This window comes from Schistocerca serialis, chromosome 5, assembly GCF_023864345.2.
Source record: "Schistocerca serialis cubense isolate TAMUIC-IGC-003099 chromosome 5, iqSchSeri2.2, whole genome shotgun sequence".
NCBI lineage: Eukaryota > Metazoa > Arthropoda > Insecta > Orthoptera > Acrididae > Schistocerca > Schistocerca serialis.
The window spans coordinates 818,474,410-818,497,175 of NC_064642.1; the positions used below are offsets into that span (position 1 = coordinate 818,474,410).

Consider the following 22,766-nt stretch of genomic DNA (forward strand, 5'->3'; position numbering starts at 1 on the left):
CCTATTATTAATAGTATGAGCCACATAATTGGAGACAGTGCTGTTGGCATCTACTTTTCCGTGTATCTTTTTCTCCACTGTTTCTTGTAGGCGCGTCTCCAAATTAGTTAAAGTATTTGGATAATTAGAAATTGCAATAAATTTTTTGTTTAGTTCTAATATTCCTACCGTGTCTTGAGTCTCTGAGACTTATATATAGTTTCATAATTGCTTGAACGTGATTGCTCTAATTTTGTCATCTTATCATTTACAACTTTAAACTGTATTTTCGCTTTTTGTCTAACCGTATCAGAATGGATCAACTATTTTAGGTTTGAACTCCATAGGTAAATTAGCTAATGTTTCCTCTAATTTGGAAATATTATCTATTTTTGTGGCTAAATCATCAAAATTTTTTTATTATGTTTAGGTAATTCATGTAGTTTATCTGCTTTACTTTTGCTGTTCATCTATTTCCTCCTTTTTTTTTTTTTTTTTTAGGCGTCTCCTCTAGTTTATCTAATGATTTAAGTCTATCTAGACTTTCCGCTAAAACCATACTGTTTGTACTTCTGGTTCTGAAAGGCATGTTATTTCCATTACCGTACAACTTAAAGTGTTTATCACACAAAAAATGTTGTTTATCAACATATCTACATCACCCAATGTTAATCAACGTCATTCACAGTCAGTTATAGCAGATTAAATAACTAAACACAAATTCTGGAGGCAGTACACTGTACAACTAGGATAATTTGCCGCACCAGCTGCTGAAGTCAGCTGCGCTGCCATTGCCAAGTGATGGAATGTTGCCATCTGAAGCTCTCACAGCCCTAATCGCCGTCAAAACTGCTCACTGAAAATCTTCTCTGTAGTCTGCTTATCTTCTTGTGATTTATGTGCCGAGAACATACTCCAACATGTGAACACGTTAATAATGTTTGTTGTTGACCTGGTTGCTTTGGCCAACTGGTATTTCTTTTGTGAAAGATTGTGACAATGTAAATTGTTTGCATTTAATTAAAGTCACAATCCCTTTAGTTTGAAAAATCTTGCTGTGGTTTGTACCGTTACAGCATATATGCTTACGATACAGTTCTTGATGGCAGGTTTGCTTCTGTAACCCTCAACAATGATATATATCTCCTCATTTTCCATACAATTTTAGTTTTAATTTCTTGTTATAGCTCTTTTATTTTATTTCCTCTCGTCCATGTCCAGTCACAGTCACCACACAAGGTGGTTTTTCTTGTTGTGGGTTGACTTCAAGTGATCGACATATTGTGATATGCCAAGTCTTTACTTGTTCCCATGAAATAACATTTACCTTCTTTTCTGAATTTTCCAGTCACCAACTTTGATTTGTCTTGATGTGGTCCAGCTATGCAACGCCACATATTTAATCATGGACTTCATTTTTGTTTGCTGTGGGACGAGGGCTATAAGAGAGATTCTACATTTAAATAACTCACTACGATATCACAAAACACTGTTTCCAAAATTCTTCCACATTCAAGTAAAGTATCAATTCACAACTACTGATAATTAACAAAGCTAATCAGACAGCGTGTTCATACATGATGTGTCACCAAAACTATAAGTTAGTACTTAATTCAAGATGGCATGGAGTCTATATAACAATGTTCATTTTTCGTTAGTACTTCACTGTTGTCGTCAGGTCCCTTTCTTCTTTGGAGTCCACAGCAACCCCAAAGCGTGACTGCAAAGTGCAAGTGGCCACTCACTGGCCAGTCCAAATTTCACATCCATCATCACTTTCTGCACTGTGTCCACGTTTTTCTTTCTCATATCCACACACAAATTCCAACAAACCAGGGCACAGCAGCTGCTCTTTAAGGTACTATTAATCCAAGTCATATTTTTAAATGCACACCTGTCATTGGTTTAGTAAGAGGAAGTTACTGTGCTTTATGACATATACCACTACAGTGTGAATGACTCACAAAGTAGTAGTAATAATGTAATTAATACTGTTTGGCTTGAAATAACCAGGGAAGCAAAGGGTGAGAAGGAAATTGGTGGAAATGAAAATGTTAAAGATAAAATTTGATCCAGCATAATGATAGTAACAATATAATAATTGATATGTGATAAAACAATGTACAATGGTAAATTAGAGTAGTAGTAGTGACAATTAAAAAAATAAATAAATTGTGTTATTGTAGGACTTAAAATTTGTATAATTTTGTGTTTGATAATTATAATCAGATTTCCATTATTAATCTGTCATTGTGACATTTCACCCTAACCACATGTGTTTTAGGCCATTTCCTCTGTTACAAGAGGCATTGGACAGTGCATCTGCTGGAGATACAGTCGTGGTCTGCCCTGGAGTGTATGGGATACGTGGAGTGAGATGCTTGGAGAATGGTGGTAAAATGACAGGTATTTGGTCACTTACTCACAGAAATATATCACCAAAATATGCTGTAGTGATCACCAAAACAGACTAAATTAGTAATTTAATTATTTAGGTTTTAGCACTCCAGAAGCGACAGTAGTCGCTGCTCACGATGCTGGTAATGTATTGATAGACTGTACAGGAAATGATTTAACACTGGAAAACCTCAAAATAGATGGCCGCAAAACAGATGTTGCTATATTAGTGCGCTCCGGAAGACTGATGATTCGCAATTGTCACATTCTTGGGCGAGAGAATAGCAGTACGTCCAGAGGAATTGTGGTATTTGGCAAAGGGAAAGTTGAACTTGAAAACTGTGTCATTTCCTGTTTTGGAACAGCCTTGTATATTAACACGGAGGCTGAAGTATGTCTTAAATCATCCCGCATCTGCTCGTGCCACATTGGAATACAGGTCAGTGACCTTTCTGTAATGCACTATGTATTGTTTCACAATAAAGGTTTTTATTTTGTATTAATATATCAATGTAGTGAACATCAAAAATTATTAACAAAATACCCTGTTCAAACCATATCTTTCATTACGGTCATAAATGTGTTTAATTAGAACTTTTTTATGATCGTAGTTTCACTGTGTGAAAATGAAAATTGACAGAATTCAAAAATAATTACATGCCAGGGGAATCTCTCTTCTGTCATCATAAACAGCTGATTCATTAACAATTGTATCTTTCATTGTTATCAGTATTTGACTCTCAGATGTTTTAGTATAATGATATGAAAAATGTAGTTTACCTGTGTTGAGATGCTAATAAAGCCTCATCACCATTATTGTGGGATTGTGTAAGCATTTGACTCAGTACCACACCAACATTTGTTAATGAAAGTACAGTTAGTTTGGAGTCTATACATTTCTAACTTACAGCCTGTTCCATCTTGACAGAAGCCATCTGTTTCTCGGTCACCTCCTTTTAGTTTATGCTGAATGAGTTGATTAACATAATAATAATAATAAAGATTTTATTGTCTTTAGGCCATTACAGCAATTGACAACGTCAAATGAAGTTACAATTTATAATACAGTGTGATAAGGTATTGACTACTGAAATATTTTAGCTTATATTACAATAAATGTACAGTGGGTCATCTGTTGGATTACTGCATTTTACAGTTGAAGAATTCATTGATATCATAGAACGGGTGGGCAGTAAACCATTCATGCAGTCTTTCTTTGAATGTATGTTCAGGAAGATCCTGTATGGCATGTGGCAGCTTATTAAATAGCTTGTGCCCTGTGACTTCATAGCTATTTATTGATTTTGATAGTCTGTGGTAAGGCGTGTATATGTGTTTGATGCTTCTTGTGTTGTAACAATTTACATTTTCTCTACGTTTCACATCTTGTAGGTTCTTCTTCGTAAAGATTAAGACATTGTATATATAGAGGTTTATTACAGTCATAATTTTTTGTTTAGTAAATAAGGGTTTGCAGTGAGCCTTATGTGAAGAATTTGTAATTATCCTAATGGCTTTCTTCTGCAATAATAGGATGTCATGTATATGACTACAGATACCCCACAAGATAATGCCATAGGATATTATACTCTGGAAAAATGCAAAATAAGATGATCTGATGTATGTTTCAGGTACACAATTTCTGAGTTGTCTTAATAAATAAATTACTCTAGATAGTTTACTACTAATATAGTTTACATGTTGGCCCCAGGATAACTTTTCGTCTAAATAAACTCCCAGGAATTTAACAGAACTAGCGTCATCAGATAGTGGCTTGTCTCTTAGAGTGAAAATTATCTGCTGAGTTTTATTTTCATTTAGCAGGAAACTATTTGCTCTGAACCAATATGCTGCATGAGTGAGTGTATTTTCAGCACAGGTTTTAAGATCATTAAGACTGTTACTGCCATGGAGAAAAGTCGTATCATCTGCATACAATACAGTGGTGGATCTAATAAACGAGGGGAGGTCATTGATCATTATCAGAAACAGGAAGGGCCCCAGTACAGATCCCTGAGGCACACCTACTTTAACATTTTCTATGTTTGACATTTCCTTACCAACACAAACTACCTGTTTACGGTTGTTGAGATAAGCTTTTAATAGTCTGAGACTGTTTTCTTTGATGCCGTAGAATTCTAGTTTCTCTAGTAGTGGCATGTGCTCAACACAGTCGAAGGCCTTGCTTAGGTCACAGAATGAGACCTGAGCAAAGCCTTTGTCCTCAAAAACTTTGAGGATATAACTGACTACCGTGTTGATTGCATCAATGGTCGACAGATTCTTCCTAAACCCGTACGTATTGTGTAGCATTAATTATTCCTAGATTCTCAAAGTGAGATGATAATTGTTGGTACATGATGCATTCTATTACCTTGGAGAATGTGGGTACTATTGAAATAGGCCTGTAGCTAGATGGAGAGTCTTTATCTCCCTTTTTGTATACTGGGACAATCCTAGACAGTTTTAACTCATCAGGAAAATATCCCTCAAGTAAGCACTTGTTTATGCAATGGGTTAAGGGGTAGAGAATGCAGTCACACACTTTTTTTAGCAGGTTGGATGATATGCCATATATATCTAAGCTATCAGATGATTTCAGTTGTTTTATGACCCCTTGTACATATCTAGGTGATACTTCGGAGAAGGTTACCATGCTTGTATTTAGTGACTGTCTACCCCAATTTTGGGAAAGTAACTCTGATGGACTAATGTCTGGTTTGATAATTGCGTCTCCTATTTCTTTCACTGAATTAATAAAAAACTCATTGAGTGTTTGTGGTGGGATATTAATTTTGTCTTTTTTAGTATCTCTGGCAGCACTGTTAATTACTTTCCAAGCAGTTTTGCATTTATTGGTGGAATTATGTATGCTGTTGGCATTGTAGGTTTTTTTGGCTTGCAGGATGGCTTTTTTGTATTCATTCCTGCATTCCACATAGGCTGATTTGGCACAGTCAGACTTCATACTATTGTATATGTTGTACAGTAACAAAACTTGTTTCTTTAGATCTGTCAGCTGTTTAGTATACCATATATTTTGTCTGTTTTGAGATTGGATTTGTGGCTGCTGTCCATTATTTTGATTTTCTTTATGGGAATAGTATGGTTAAATAGGGTCAAGAATGCATTAAAAAATCTATCAAATATTATTTTGGCTGGCAGATCATTACTTGATGTGTAATGTCCATCGACACTACAATGGCCAAACCAGTCTCTGTCAGCAAGGGAATTACGAAATGTGTTAATTTCTTCCATGATTCTGTTGATATGTGTTTCTATTGTATACAACTCTGCTCTGTTTTTCATTTATGCAGTATTAAGTCCTTCTCTCTTGACACTGTTTTGTATTTAATCTTTGAGCGTATATCTTTCAACTTTCCTTTGAAAATTTCATTTCAAGCAACTGAATTCTTCTTTAGTCTTTAGTAATTTGCTTCCATATGTTACAATAGGGGCACCCATTATTTGTAAAATTTTAACTTTGTATTATTGCTCATCACTGGGTATCCTGTGCATTGTACCACATATCATCTGACTCTTATTTAATTTATTAGTGATGTCGTCTTCATACTCTTAGCCAATATGGAAGCTTAACTTCTGAAAATGTGACACCTGTTCCATTGATTGATCATCGTGTACTGTTTTAAAGCATACTGGAAATCTTCCTTCGAAGACCATTACTTTATTATTTTTATGGAAATTGTTAGACAATAGCTCTTTCATATTTGATTTAAAGGATATGTTGAAAATTGAATGTCATTTTCTGTCTTCTGAATACTTATTTTCCAGCTGCAAAGAGCAGGGTATTTATATGTGTGTGTCCTGTTAATCTTATACCATGTTTAATTTCCCATTTCCATTGTCTAACAGTGTTGTCTTAGTGTATGCTGGATATAGAAGGTGAAAGGCTACACCCTTGTTTCACTCTACTGTTGATCTTTATTGGAATAACAGTGCAGTGTCAGACAAAATTTGTGACTGGATTGGGCATTTCTTGGTAGGGCGGACACAGGATGGATGGAGAGTTATCGACAGATGTGGGAGTAATTTCAGGCGTTCCCCAGGAAAGTGTGTTGGGACCTTTGCTGTTCATATTGTATATTAATAACATTGCAGATAGTGTTCATTCTTTTTGCCGATGGTGCAGTTACCTATAGTGAAATACTGTCCAAAAAATCTGGACACATGTTTAGTCAGATCTGGGTCAGATTTCAAATTGTTATAGACAGCTCACTATAATAATTCATAAATGTAAAATTTGCATTTCATAAAATAAATTAAAAAAAAACTACGACTAAAATGTAAGCGAGTCAAAATTAGAATCAATCTACTCATACAGATACCTTGCAGACTTCAGCTCAATCGGTAGGATACTGGGGAAATGGGAGCAGCTTACAAGACGTACTTTCGACACTCCCAGGTTATTTCTTAAGTGTGTGGTACCCATATCAACTACTGGGGTCTGTTGACTGCATACAAAGATGTATAGCATATATAATCACAAGCTTCTTTGACTTTACATACTGCTGTGTCCAGGAATTTCCATTATTGTTTTATGTAAGGATAAATTGTCTTAATCTGAATTAACATAGAATTGTTACTTCACTGTTACTGTTAGAGTGGCTATTGGAGTATATGGGGGAGGGGACAGTGGTTTAATCTCAGCAAACAAACATTCATCAACACAACCACCAAAGTAAAATTCATGGGTGAAGGATCAGAATCATTTCTGGTCAAAACTGGTGTTTGGCAATGTTGTGGTGTGTCTTCTACCCTCTTTATACTCATTTTGGATAAAGTCATCTGAGACTGGGAAAAATAACTTAAAACCAAAACTACTTAAAGATCATATGAATTGGAGACCTAAAAATGACATCCAGATTTCTTGCCTAGCTTTTGCAGATCATCTAGCAATACTAGTAGATGACAGGTTACAAGACAACAGCAAATGAACACGTAGAAACTCCCAAGGAATTTGTTGAAAGAGTTGGTCATCAGATATTCTTCCAAAGCCCAAGTATATCTGCTCAAACCATCGCACTGAAAGGCTGATAACAAAATTTGAAAAAATCAAGAGAGTCTCATACTTCAAGTATTTGGGCAAATTCCTTGAACCTGTAGGGGGAGAGAGAACAGCACAGAAAATCTGAACGCAAAAGCTTACACTAAAATGTACATCACCCACAGCAAAAAATGTATGTCCATACACATGAAAAATAGCCACTAAAATATCTTTATTATCTTGTGTATCTATTTGTATTCGGATCCCACTCCAGCTACTGCTGGGTCTGGGTGCTGACAAGTACTCTCCATTTGGCTCGGTCCTCCCACCACTTTTCTTCCTCCTCTTGATGCCATGTCACACCTCTCCTTTCCACAGATATTCTCACTCCCAGTTTTCCACAATGTTCTGGGGCGCCCTCTAGGTCTTTTTCAATTCATCTTTATTTCTTCCATAGTTTTGGGGAGTTTCTTAACATGCCCGTACCATCTTAATCTCTTTTTTCCAATTTCTTTTCTCATACTTTCTTGTTTAAGATCCTTTCTAATATCTACATTCCTTATTCTGTCCTTTCTTGTTTTTCCCTCAACTGCTCTGAGAAATTTCATTTCCCCTGCTTGCAGTCTGCTCCAGTCCCTTTCTGTCATTGTCTATGTTTCTCCTCCATACATGACAATAGGGAAGTAATAACTCTTATACATAAGGAGTTTTGCTTTTTCTGAAACTTCCTTATTCCAAATCAGGTGTTTTATTGTTTGGTAGAAATTACTTCCCTTCTGTAACCTCCTATTAATTTCGTTGGTTATTCTTCCATCACTAGATATTTCACTCCCTAAATAAGTGAAACTGTCTACCACTTTGAGGGGTTCTCCATTCAAAGTAATATTCCCATTGGTCCCTTTGTCTCTTCCAAATACTATTCCTCCACTCTTTTCTTTATTTATTTTTAATCCATACCTTTTACTTATTTCCCTCCACGCATCAAGTTGTAACTGTACATCTACCTCTTTATCACCCCAGATTACCATATCATCGGCAAAAATCATCTGTTGGGCTTTTTCTTTTACTATATCTTTAACTGCCCTATTCATTCCCTCCATCACAACATTAAAAAGTGCAGGAGACAGAATACTTCCTTGTTTAAGTCCTTGTCTTATTTCAGAGTATTCATTGTTCCCCAATGGTGTTCTAATTCTACAATTGTGCCCATCTTCTATACCCATCTTTTTCATTTCTTCCCAGAGTCTTTCCCTGCTAACTGAGTCGTATGCCTTTGTCTGTGTCTGTAAAAACCATTATCCCCTTTTGTTATACTCCCAACTTTTTTCCATCAGTTGACGGATAGGAAATATCAGGTCAATTGTGCTTCTTGCTTTCCTAAACCCAAGCTGTTCTTCACTCAGCTCCTTTTCTATTTGTTTCACTTATTCGATTTAGTAAAACTCTTTCAAAAATGTTGGCTGTATGACTCATAAGGGTTATTCCTCTGTAGTTTTTCCAAAGTCTTTTATTGCCTTTCTTGAAGATGTGAACAATGTCTCCTCTTCTCCAATCATCAGGTTTTGTACTATTTCTCCACACACTTGATAGTACTCTATATAGCCACTGCATTCCCACTGGACCTGCTGCTCTTATCATGTCCACTGATAACGTCATTAGGTCCTGGGGCTTTCCCCCCATTCATCTTCTTCACAGCTATTTCCATTTCTTCCCATGTAATTTGTCCTAATTCTGCTTACCAACTTCTCCCAATTTCTCCATTGTTTGTTGTTTCCTTGTGTACCTGCTCCTCAGCATTTAACAGTTTCTTAAAATGTTCTCTCCAGAGATGTTTTATATTCCCTGGATCTTCAGTCACAGTACCATGCTCTGTTTCTATCGTTACTGGTACTTCAGAAGGCTTCCTTTTATTTTTCATCATTTTATAGAACATTTTCTTATTGCTCTTCACACCTTCAAGTTTCTTTTGTAAACTCTTCCCATGCCATTTTCTTTGCTGTTTCCTCTATATATCTTTTATGGTCCTCGTCATTTTTAGTTTTCCACCACTTTCTCCATGCTCCATTTTTTCTTCTAACTGCTTGGATTGTGCTATCATCCCACCAACTAGTTTGTCTTGCTTTTTCCTTTTCAGAGATTGTACCACATAGTTTTTGTGCTGCTTCGACTAGTGTCTGTGAATAAACTCCATTCTTTTTCTACATTGCAGAAAACCTATTTTGGAAATTTTTGTGTGATTAATTCTCTATACTTCTCAGCACTTTCAGTCTCCTTCAGTTTCCAATCCTGTATCCTCATCACTTTCTTCTGGTTTCTATTTTTCACACACTGATTCATTTTCCATTGTCCCACCAGTAACCTATGGTCTCCATCTGCACTCACACTTGGAATTACCTTCACATATGTTACTTTCTCTCCCCATTCCCTATCTACTAGAGTACAATCAGTTACACTCTTGGTTCTTTCATTCCAACCCAGCCGTTTGTTATTTTCATTCCATTCCTCTGTCACAAATCCAGGAGTCTTTCCCCTTGTCTCTTTGTCTTGTATGCTAGTTAATGCTTGCACTACACAGAAAAGGTGATGTGGAAGAAATTGTGAAAGAGAAACATAGAATTCTAAGAATGCTACTCCACTCCAAAAGAATAGAAGATCAATACAGACTGCATCAGGTAAAGAAGATTAATTTGAGTCCCGTTTCAGGGAGTTCGTAGATATACACATAAAATTTCACTCACAAAACAGTGATGTACATACAGCTACTCAAAAGCATACCCTGGATCCAGCAGGTCAAAAAGGATTTAGAAATGGCTCACCTAAGTCCATCAGACATTTTCAACAAGAAATTATACAGACAAAAATTAGCAAATGGAAAGTTCTGCCAGGGAATGAAGCTATCACCAGACAAGGAACAAAGTAGACACATGAAGAAAGAGAATCAATGGAGAACTAGCAAGAGCTGCTTTTTTGCATGGCACATGAATGTTCTTATTTCTCTTTTTGCATATGTTTCACAATGATTGCAGTTTGAAGGTATTATTTGTACTGTACTGACACATCATAGTGTTAGTCATAGGTGTAGGTAGTGGCTCATATAAAGTATAACTCCTGTTTCATGCCCTATGTCACCTTCTCCCATCTGACAGTTCTCTGGGGAAAAACCAGAAATACGACAACACTGGTTATAAGGCATGTAGCATTAGCTCTAGTATGTTATTTTTCTCATTCAAATTATGTCAGCTTCTCTCTTGTCTTCAGAAAGAAAACCTTAATGCTCACATGTTTTCCAGACTTAAGCCAAACATACGTTTCCCTTTGAGTATAAAAAAGCATGCAACATTTTATGTTACGTATTTAAAATAGACTCTTCAGCTATCCCTTAACAATCTAAGCATGTTATTTTAACATGTCCAAGAGATAAAACTTTCATTATTTTAAACAAGAAAAGTGCTGAAAATTGAACAACTAAATATCAATATCAGGAAACATAGAATGATATTTGATGACCGTCTGGTTCAGATGAATGAAAACATGATATGGAGAGAAGTTCTGAACATATCATCCACAAAAAATCTTCCTGATCCAAATGGCATTAAGAAATTATCTTAAACAGTTGAAGTCTGAATATGAAATTATGAACAGATGAAGTATCAAAAGAGGGTTTAAGAGTCCTATTTCAGGTTCTTAAAAAAGAAACCGGTGCAAAGCAGTCAGATGTTCGGAAACAACAGCACTATGGTTGAATGAAAAAATTATTGGAAAAACCAAAAGTTAAATAAGAAGTAATTATTTATGTGATCTATAGGAGGCTCAAATCATGTGGAGAAAAAACATGTATGAATTTCATGAGTTGTAATATTTTCAGATTCTTAGCTGACATCTACTTAACTTTGATATACTTTCACTGTCAAACTTTTTACTTATTCTTGACACACACACACACACACACACACACACACACACAGAGTGTGAAGATACTACTCTAGTATGATGTAATTTTCTTTGTATGTTGGGGGGCATTGCAATAGTATTTGTATATTTGTTCACATATATGTTCTGTAGCTGCCATTTTTCATTTTTTTTTCTGCTGTTGGTACTTGCGCAATTGTTATCATGTGGTGTAAAACATTTCTACAAGTATAATAGTGTTGGTGTGCTCTTCAGTCCAGAGGCTGGTTTGATGCAGTTCTCCATGCTACTCTGTCCTGTGCAAACTTCTTCATCTCCCAGTACCTACTGCAACCTACATCCTTCTTAATCTGCTTAGTGTATTCGACTCTTGGTCTCCCTCCAAGATTTTTACCCTCCACGCTTCCCTCCAGTACTAAATTGATTATACCCTTGCTGCTTCAGAACGTGTCCTAATAATAGTACAAAATTGCAATTTCTTCAGGTTTTGAACATTTTAATCGGTGATGTTCTGTGAGAGAGGCTGTTGATAGAAAGTATCAAGAGATTGCTAGGTGAAAATTGCAACGAAGGTGTCTGGAAAAAAGTGAAATGAGGACTTGTCATGTCACGCATGAGAGAGGGAAATGTGTGTTAGCAGTAGGGGCTTGAGACTGCTTTTCCAGTGAATGGTATGGAGTGCTGCAGTGTCCACCATAGATCATGAAACTAAATATAAACTGCTTGCAAACTGAAGCCTTGCAAGGTGGATTTGAAAATGTGACATGCAGACAGTGGAGTCATCTATTTCTGGAGTGGATGGTTTTCACCTTGTTGGATGGACTGCAAAATTAATGGGTGCATAAATTAAACTGATTTTCAGTGTAAATTATTGCACCGTGAAAGCTACCAATTAGTGCAGTTGTTCCAAGTTGACCTTGCTGCTTGAACAGTAAGTACTGTAAATCTGAAGTAAAAAAAAATTAACTTCTTGTCACAAAATAATAATACAAAAGCTATGGTGTTTGGACTGTGCAGCCACGTGTAACCAAAGTGAACATTTTCTGATGCACATCACGGACTATGATACATAAAGTGGTTTTCGCCTTAAATTAATATGAGAACTAAAATGTTTGAACACAGGGAGAAATTATTATTGTGCACAGCAGTGTCATACATATCGTGTGCTTACTGGATGAAGCACATTTCATGTGTGATGCCATCTTGCAGGTATTTCAGTCAACGAGGGGACTGAAAATGTTGCACTTCACTTCACGTGTGTAATAAATTGCCTTTTCAAGGATCCAAGTACAGTGGCAATTAATAATGAAGATTACACAACTAGTCAATGGACATCCAACATAGAATGAAGACATGCCGGAGTCAACAGCTAAGTGGTTGTTTATCAGACATCATAAATTATCTGACGCTCTTATCTTGTGGGCAAATGTCAGCAAGCATTTTGTATTAAACATATCATTTTGTACTGAAGCTATTTTTACAGCTCTCATAGTTGCAATGTTTATCATGTAACTTCAATCTCGGGCATTTTAAATAATGTTTTCATTGATTTCAAAAGTTTAAATCAAACTCAATTTCTATGAATTCTGAAGGTGCAGGGGTAAAACACAGGTAGTGGAAGGACATTTACAATTTGCATAGAAACCAGATAGCAATTTGGGTGCATAGATCCTGAGAAATCATTACCCAGAACAACCACCTCTGGCCGTAATAACAGCCTTGATGCGCCTCGGCATTGCGTCAAACAGAGCTTGGATGGCGCGTACATGTACAGCTGCCCATGCAGCTTCAAAACAATACCACAGCTCATCAAGAGTAGTGACTGGCGTATTGTGACAAACCAGTTGCTCGGCCACCATTGACCAGACGTTTTCAGTTGGTGAGAGATCTTGAGTATGTGCTGGCCAGGGCAATAGTCAAACATTTTCTGTATCCAGAAAGACGCGTACAGGACCTGCGAAATGCGGCCGTGCACCATCCTGCTGAAATGTAGGGTTCCGCTGGGATCGAATGAAGGGTAGAGTCATGGGTCGTAACACATCTGAAATGTAACATCCACTGTTCAAAGTGCCGTCAATGCGAACAAGAGGTGACCAAGACGTGTAATCAATGGCACCCCATACCATCACGCCGGGTGATACGTCAGTATGGCGATGACGAATACGCGCTTCCAATATGCGTTCACCGCGATGTCGCCAAACACGGATGCGACCATCATGATGCTGTAAACATAACCTGGATTCATACGAAAAAATGACGTTTTGCCATTCGTGCACCCAGGTTCATCGTTGAGTACACCATCCTGTATGTGATGCAGCGTCAAGGGTAACCGCAGCTGTGGTCCCCGAGCTGATTGTCATGCAGCGTCAAGGGTAACCGCAGCTGTGGTCCCCGAGCTGATTGTCCATGCTGCTGCAAACGTCGTCGAACTGTTCGTTCAGATGGTTGTTGTCTTGCAAACGTCCCCATCTGTTGACTCAGAGATCGAGACATGGTTGCACGATCCGCTACAGTCATGCGGATAAGATGCCTGTCATCTTGACTGCTAGTGATACGAGGCCGTTGGGCTCCCGCACGGTGTTCCGTATTACCCTCCTGAACCCACCGATTCGATATTCTGCTAACAGTCATTGGATCTCGACCACCGCGAGCAGCAATGTCGCGATACGATAAACCGGAATAGGCAACAATCTGACCTTTATCAAAGTCGGAAACATGATGGTGCGCATTTCTCCTCCTTAAACGAGGCATCACAACAACGTTTCACCAGGCAGCGCCGGTCAACTGCTGTTTGTGTATGAGAAATCGGTTGGAAACTTTTGTCATGTGAGCACGTTGTAGGTGTCGCTACCGGCGCCACCCTTGTGTGAATGCTCGGAAAAGCTATTCATTTGCCTATCACAGCATCTTCTTCTTGTTGATTAAATTTCGCGTCTGTAGCACGTCATCTTCGTGGTGTAGCCATTTTAATGGCCAGTAGTGTATTATTACCCAAGTAACTGATATAATGAAGAGGGCATTGGATAGGAAGAGGTGAGTGTTATGTGGCAAACTAGAAAAAGGTCTGATTGAAAGGCTTGGCAAGTATTTTGTTTAGAGTTTAGTGCTCTTTTTTGAACAAATCCATGGACACTGAATGAGAGGATGCATCATTTGACATGTCCACGTGGAGCAGTGTTCCTTGAGTGTTGAACACAATCTATGTGCAGCACTATGTAGACAGTTTCCAGAATCTGCAACGTGTCCATAAAGTCAAAACGCCCAGTGAGGCTATCGAAAGGCATCATATTGTTGCACGATAACGTCCGCCCTTACACCGCCAATCGGGCAAAGGCTACACTTCAACGATTTGTTTAGGAAATACTACGATATTCTACGCACAGCTCGTATGTTTCACAGAGCGGTTTAAAATCTTTGGCGACCCGAGGAAAGACGTGTATGGACGTCAGTTTTTGTGAGACGAGGCAGTACAAGAGTGGGTGAGGTTGTGGATTAGCCAGCGGCCGACCGCGTTCTGTGCAATAGGAATAGACCATCTCGTTTCGAGGGGCTTGAAATGAAAGCAGTGGTTGAGAAGGGATTGAGACGGATGGGATTGTAGCCTATCTCCGATGTTATTCAATCAGTATAGTGAGCAAGGAGCAAAAGAAACAAAAGAAAAATTTGGAGTAGGAATTAAATCCGTGGAGAAGAAATAAAAACTTTGAGGTTTGCCGACGATGTTGTAATTCTGTCAGAGATAGTAAAGAATCTGGAAGAGCAGTTGAATGGAATGGACAATATCTTCAAAGGAGGATATAAGATGAATATCAACAAAAGCAAAACAAGGATAATGGAATGTAATCGAATTAAATCAGGTGATGCTGAGAAATTTGATTAGGAAATGAGACACTTAAAGTAGCAGATGAGTTTTGCTACTTGGGGAGCAAAATAACTGATGATGGTCAAAGTAGAGAGTATATAAAATGTAGACTGGCTATGGTAAGGAAAGTGTTTCTGAAGAAGAAAAGTTTGTTAACATCAAGTGTAGATTTGTCAGGAAGTCATTTCTGAAAGTATTTGTATGTAGTGTAGCAATGTATGGAAGTGAGACATGGATGATAGTTTAGACAACAAGAGAATAGTAGCTTTTGAACTGTGGTGCTACAGAAGAATGCTGAAAATTATATGGGTAGATCACCTAACTAATGAGGAGGCACTGAACAGTATTGGGGAGAAGAGGCACAACTTGACTAGAACAAGGGATCGGTTGGTAGGACATGTTCTGAAGCATCAAGGGATCACCAATTTAGTACTGGAGGAAAGCGTTGAAGGTAGAAATCGTAGGAGGAGACCAGGAGATGAATACAGTAAGCAGATTCAGAAGGACGTAGGCTGCAGTAGTTACTTGGAGACGAAGAAGCTTGCACAGGAGTAGCATGGAGAGCTGCATCAAACCACAACTACTATGAAATGAATTTCCATTGCAAATACATTTTTACCCATTCTTTATCTTTTGACACTGCATTCATTCTGGTAGCATTTATGAGTACTACATATTTATCTGCACTGGCACAGTTTTTTTTTTTTTCTTCAGTTTTTGTGTTTTTCATCATTTGCTACATATAAACATGTAATTGTAGTGTACATAACATTACTCCTCACTTTTGCATTTTTATCTAAATCACTTGTTGAATTTTGTTCTGTTCAGTGCAATGTGCTAGTGAAATATGTCTGTCATAGTGTGTCAGCCATTAAGCAGCTGGTTACAACCAATCATGAAAAAGTAGATGAAATTTCATTGCTGAGGCATTTAGACCACTTGAAAACTTCAAATCTGACACATGTGCATTGCATTGTATTTTGTTTAAATATTGTCAGAGTTAAATATAATGGGAATTAGTGAAGTGTGGTGGCAATAAATACAGAATTTCAGAAATGTGAAGGCACTGCCAAATGTCTTGGAACTACTAATACTTGTACTGTTCAACTTTCATTAGTTCTTATGAACTGTTACAGTTTGTGAGAAAGTGACATGTAGGTCAGACATAAACTTGTTGGATAGCAAGGGAGATAAGGCTAATTGCCATGGCAGTCCTTTGCTTGTTGTCTTGAGCTCTAACAGGGATTTCCCTTCTTATTACTGGTATTCTATATAAAAGCAACTGGGTAAGTGTTCATCAGTATACCAGGAAAATTTTGCTTCTGCATTTTGGCAACCAGGACGACATTGTCTTCTTGTTTTTCTGGTTACGGTCTTCAGTCGTACAACTGATTTGATGCAGCTCTCCAAAGGCGTTCATCCTGTATAAGGGTCATCATCTCCGACTAACTGCCACAACTAAATCCATCTGAACCTTCTTACTGTACTGAAACCTTGGCTTTTCTATGAAGTTTTTACTCTCCACAGTTGTCTCAGGATGTGACCTAACAATCGATCCCTCTTTTAGTCAAGTTGTGCCACAGTTTCCTATTTCCCCAATACAGTTCAGTGCCCCTTCGTTAGTTATTCAATCTACCCATCTAATCATCAGTATTCTTGTGTAGCACATCAGTTGAAAAGTTTCTATTCTATTCTTGCCTGAACTGTTCGTTGTCCACATTTTACTTCCATACAAATATGTGTAGGAATCATTTCGTAACATTTAAATTTGTATTTGATATTGACATATTTCTGTTTTTCAGAGACGTTTCTCTTTTCTGTGCCATTTAATGTATCTAATATTGTTAATTACAAGGCAGGATATCCCCTCGCTGTGGTACATTAGTGTTAGGTTTAAGCGTTTTATCACACACAGTTCATGCTAACCTAACATATATGCCACCATTCTTCCACCAACTCTGTGCTTTGCATTCTGATATCTGGAGTAATACACATCAACTTGTAATTCAAAAAGTGTTCAGTCAGTGAGGTAGCTGTGGTGTGAGTCTGTGCCGTAGCAGCTGCACAGGTGACAAACTCTTGTACACATTCATCGAAGGCTCTTTGGAAACTGTAAAAAGCAGTCCTAGACTTGTGGTTCTCACATTCAGCAAGTCCCCGTGAATAACACAGCTGTTCATTGTCAGTGCAAGTGTGTCAGAAAGACCTCATGTCCAATGTACCTGATGTGTGACGTCTTTACGTCTGCGATGGAAAGTATCCCCTTACAATGACCATTGCACAGCTAATACTGTGTACTGATTATCACATTTCTTGCATAATAACAATGACTTCGTATATCATCTGGCTGCAATGTTATGTCGATGTTATGAGTGCCCCTGACATACAGGGTAGCTTAAGGGTTCTTGAAGCTGCAATGCTTTCAGCTTCCATCAGACAACTTATCCTTTTCTTGCTTTTAGCCGTTACACATGTGACAGCTACATCACATGTACCATTGCAACTTTGTATAAACCAAAGCCATTTCCATATATAAATTTACTTTCTTTTATTCTCAATAAAAGAATTGTTATGTGGAGGTTTATATTGTAACAGAGATCATAAACCAAGTTACATTTTATAACAGTGATGTCTTTTGGCAAATATTTTTATTATTAAATGTTCTCAGTGCACTTGTAGCATTAGACATTGATGAAAATCTGGACATCTGACATTTTTCAGCCTTTTCATCATCAGGATATCAACTGACTGTTGAAGGTGGCACAAATGGTGCGATATCACTGTGTGTGTCTGTTTCCATCACAATATATAATTTGAGACATACTCTGAGCAATATCTCTGATCAAATGTCTGCTTCCATCCATTCCTTAGTGCAAATCCCATATCTGTATTAAAGTTGTTCACACACATTTTAATCTTCATAGCCTCACTGATCATTGAGGTCCATTTGTTGGTAGTGGGGTTAGAATCTGTGTTTACTGGAACAAGATTTTGTGCTTATTCATTAGTCTGTCTTTGTGTTTTGCTTATATTCAGCACAGTGTTGAGGAATAGTTCCAACATTCTGTCCCATATAATTGTTGCAACATTTACAGGAAATATTGTAAACAGCTGGAACTCTTGATCAGTTTTTTTTCTTTTTTCTTTTATGGAAACAGTTTTAATCCCATGTGTGTTCAAGATTCATCAGCTTTTACTCAATTTTGCTCCAAGCAATAGAAGGAATATCATGTGCTGATCCTGTTAAGTTGGTTCAGTTGATTTCAGTATGTATTTTGTAGAGACCGCAGGAATTGATTTACTGTGCCCAACAGCCCATTTTGTTTAGACACAGAGAGTTTATTTTGGCACCAATATGATTCTACACAATATGCTGTTAGCTCTATGTATCAGAGTATCCAAATAGTTCTCTTTTTGACAGGATGATGGAAATTGTGCGTGTTGAGAGGATCGGTTTATGATACACCAAACGGCTGGGCTGACCCAGCTTAACACTCAACCAGAACATCCAAAAAAGGGTACATTCCTTCCATTTCCACAGTGATATACTAAAAGCATATTGGGGTAGAAGCATCTCAGAACAAAAATAAACCATGTGACCACTGTCTACACCACTGTCTACAAACAAATTGGCTATCAGGCATATAAAATCAAGTCAACTATTGTAATAAAAAATGAACCAAATTTTCTAAAGCAACATGACAAGCCATAGCGTGACATTCCTTTTGTTCTGTGGAGCAACATTGTATAAAATCTGACATATCTCAAATACAAACATTGTTAAAACTGTTTTTAAGCCGCCTAAGACAACCACAGAGTTGTTGTGCCCTCTGAAGAATGAATAGTCATGGCCTCAGATCACAGAAGCTTACAATATACCACATAAATATGGCAGTAGTTACATGGGACAAACTATTCTAACTAGAGCTGTATTGAACATAAACATTACATACTGTACAGAAATCCTGAAAAATCACAAAGTAATGAAGAAGCACAAAACCCTGTCTGTGCTGACACATATTCTACCCCACACTTTAAACAACTACAACTCAATGGGCAATGAGGCTGTGGAAATTAGAATGTGTGTGAATAATTGTAATAAATAGATGGTATTTGCAGTCAGTAGTGTATGGAAGCAGGCACTTGATACAGAGAGATCACATAGGAGTACGTTCCATGTTATATACTGTGATAGCAGCAGATGCTGTGAGTGATGTTTCATCGTTGTCACCAGTGTAATTACTGGTCATAGTGGCACTACTATATCAGATACAGGGGTGAAATTTTGTTACTATTCTGACACTCAGTTGCTTTTGTGACAATGACAATTGTGGACAATGTGGAAAGTTCTGATTTTCATCAGTAATTAATGTGACAAGTGTGCTGAGAACATTTGTTACGAGGGTGGTTTGAAAAGTTCTCGGAACAGAATAAAAAAAAAAATACTTACATCACCGAAACTTTATTTTTTACTTTTCAATGTAGTCCCCTTGTAGATTAATGCACTTGGTCCAATGATGTTCCAGTGCCTCAATCCCATCTTGAAAATGAGTTTCCTCCAAGCCTGCAAAATAGTTTTCAACTCCGGCTATCAATTCTTCGTTTGAAGTGAATGTTCATCCACCAAGATAAATTTTTATATTTGGGAAGAGATAGAAGTCCTGCTGAGCCATATCAGGTGAATAAGACGGGTTTGGCAACAATTTATACCTTACTTCGTGTAATTTTGCCATGGCAACGGCACATGTGTACGGTCGTGCATCAAGAGTCACGACACTCATCTTGCAAATAATTTTTTCATTTCTAATTCTTCAGTTAAAATGTAATGTACCCTTTCAGGTGACATCTTGCAAGCACGAGCAATTTCACGCACTTTCAATCGGTGATCGTCCATGACCATTTTGTGCGCTTTCGCAATGATTGCTGGAATAGTGATACATCTTGGCTGACCACTCTGCAGATTTTCGTATAGCTCTCCCAACCAAATTTAAATTCATTTGTCCACTTGGCAACAGTTGAATATGAAGGAGCAGAGTCTCCCAGTATATTCTCCAAATTGGTGTGAATGTCCTTTGCTTTCATACTTTTCTTTACAAAGTACTTAATCACTGCTCGAATCTTCATTTTTATATATATATATATATATATATATATATATATATATATATATATCAAGATTCGAGCAGTGATTAAGTACTTTGTAAAGAAAGGTATGAAAGCAAAGGACATTCACACCAATTTGGAGAATACACTGCTCGAATCTTGATTTTTTTTATATATATATATATATATATATAAAAAAAAATCAAGATTCGAGCAGTTATTAAATAATAGAGGGAAACATTCCACGTGGGAAAAATATATCTAAAACAAAGATGATGAGACTTACCAAATAAAAGCGCTGGCGGGCCGATAGACACACAAACACACACACACAAAATTCTAGCTTTCGCAACCAACGGTTGCTTCGTCAGGAAAGAGGGAAGGAGGGGGAAAGACGAAAGGATGTGGGTTTTAAGGGAGAGGATACGGAGTCCTTCCAATCCCAGGAGCCGAAAGACATACCTTAGGGGGAAAAAAGGACAGGTATACACTCGCACACACGCACGTACACAGACACAAGCAGACATTTGTCAAGGCAAAGAGTTTGGGCAGAGATGTCAGTCGAGGCGGAAGTAAAGAGGCAAAGATGTTGTTGAAAGACAGGTGAGGTATGGGTGGCAGCAACTTGAAATTAGCGGAGGTTGAGGCCTGGCGGATAACGAGAAGAGAGGGTATACTGAAGGGCAAGTTCCCATCTTCGGAGTTCTGACAGGTTGGTGTTAGTGGGAAGTATCCAGATAACCTGGACAGTGTAACACAGTGCCAAGATGTGCTGGCCATGCACCAAGGCATGTTTAGCCACAGGGTGATCCTCATTACCAACAAACACTGTCTGCCTGTGTCCATTCATGCGAATGGACAGTTTGTTGCTGGTCATTCCCACATAGAAAGCTTCACAGTGTAGGCAGGTCAGTTGGTAAATCACGTGTGTGCTTTCACACGTGGCTCTGCCTTTGATCGTGTACGCCCTCCGGGTTACAGGACTGCAGTAGGTGGTGGTGGGAGGGTGCATGGGACAGGTTTTACACCGGGGGAGGTTACAAGGGTAGGAGCCGGAGGGTAGCGAAGGTGGTTTGGGGATTTCATAGGGATGAACTAAGATGTTACGAAGGTTAGGTGCACGGCGGAAAGACACTCTTGGTGGAGTGGGGAGGATTTCACGAAGGATGGATCTCATTTCAGGGCAGGATTTAAGGAAGTCGTATCCCTGCTGGAGAACCACATTCAAAGTCTGATCGAGTCCCGGAAAGTATCCTGTCACAAGTGGGGCACTTTTAAGGTTCTTCTGTGGGAGGTTCTGGGTTTGAGGGGATGGGGAAGTGGCTCTGGTTATTTGCTTCTGTACCAGGTCGGGAGGGTAGTTGTGGGATGCGAAAGCTGTTGTCAGGTTGTTGGTGTAATGGTTCAGGGATTCCGGACTGGAGCAGATTCGTTTGGCACGAAGACCTAGGCTGTAGGAAAGGGACCGTTTGATGTGGAATGGGTGGCAGCTGTCATAATGGAGGTACTGTTGCTTGTTGGTGGGTTTGATGTGGACGGACGTGTGAAGCTGGCCATTGGACAGATGGAGGTCAACGTCAAGGAAAGTGGCATGTGATTTGGAGTAGGACCAGATGAATCTGATGGAACCAAAGGAGTTGAGGTTGGAGAGGAAATTCTGGAGTTCTTCTTCACTGTGAGTCCAGATCATGAAGATGTCATCAATAAATCTGTACCACAGTTTGGGTTGGCAGGCCTGGGTAGCCAAGAAGGCTTCCTCTAAGCAATCCATGAATAGGTTGGCGTACGAGGGGGCCATCCTGGTACCCATGGCTGTTCCCTTTAATTGTTGGTATGTCAGTCCCTCAGCCACATACTCCCGACGATCAAGTACCACTGTCGTGGAACCCTTGTCCGCCGGAAGAATGACGATGGAATGGTCAGCCTTCAGATCACGGATAGCTTGGGCTTCAGCAGTGGTGATGTTGGGAGTAGGATTAAGGTTTTTTAAGAAGGATTGAGAGGCAAGGCTGGAAGTGAGAAATTCCTGGAAGGTTTGGAGAGGGTGATTTTGAGGAAGAGGAGGTGGGTCCCGCTGTGACGGAGGACGGAACTGTTCCAGGCAGGGTTCAATTTAGATAGTGTCTTGGGGAGTTGGATCATTAGGAGTAGGATTAGGATCATTTTTCTTTGTGGCAAAGTGATATTTCCAGCAGAGAGTACGAGTGTAGGACAGTAAATCTTTGACGAGGGCTGTGTGGTTGAATCTGGGAGTGGGGCTGAAGGCGAGGCCTTTGGTTAGGACAGAGGTTTCAGATTGGGAGAGAGGTTTGGAGGAAAGGTTAACTACTGAGTTAGGGTGTTGTGGTTCCAGATTGTGTTGATTGGAATTTTGAGGTTTTGGAGGGAGTGGAGCTGGAAGTGGTAGATTGAGTAGATAGGAGAGACTGGGTTTGTGTGCAATGAGAGGAGGTTGAGGTTTGCTGGAAAGGTCGTGAATATATATATACACTACTGGAAATGGAAAAAAGA

General features: G+C 38.6%; 1 protein-coding gene across 4 annotated transcripts in view; it reads left to right on the forward strand.

Annotated features, from left to right (window-relative positions):
* The window catches only part of LOC126481379 (protein nessun dorma-like), a 228,823-nt gene that overhangs the window by 195,667 nt on the left and 10,390 nt on the right, over positions 1-22,766 (forward strand). For all 4 annotated transcript variants that reach the window (XM_050105091.1, XM_050105089.1, XM_050105092.1 and 1 more), the window contains 2 exons: positions 2,264-2,385; positions 2,475-2,815. In XM_050105091.1, the coding sequence (XP_049961048.1) occupies positions 2,264-2,385; positions 2,475-2,815 (463 nt within the window). The remainder of the gene's footprint in view (positions 1-2,263; positions 2,386-2,474; positions 2,816-22,766) is intronic.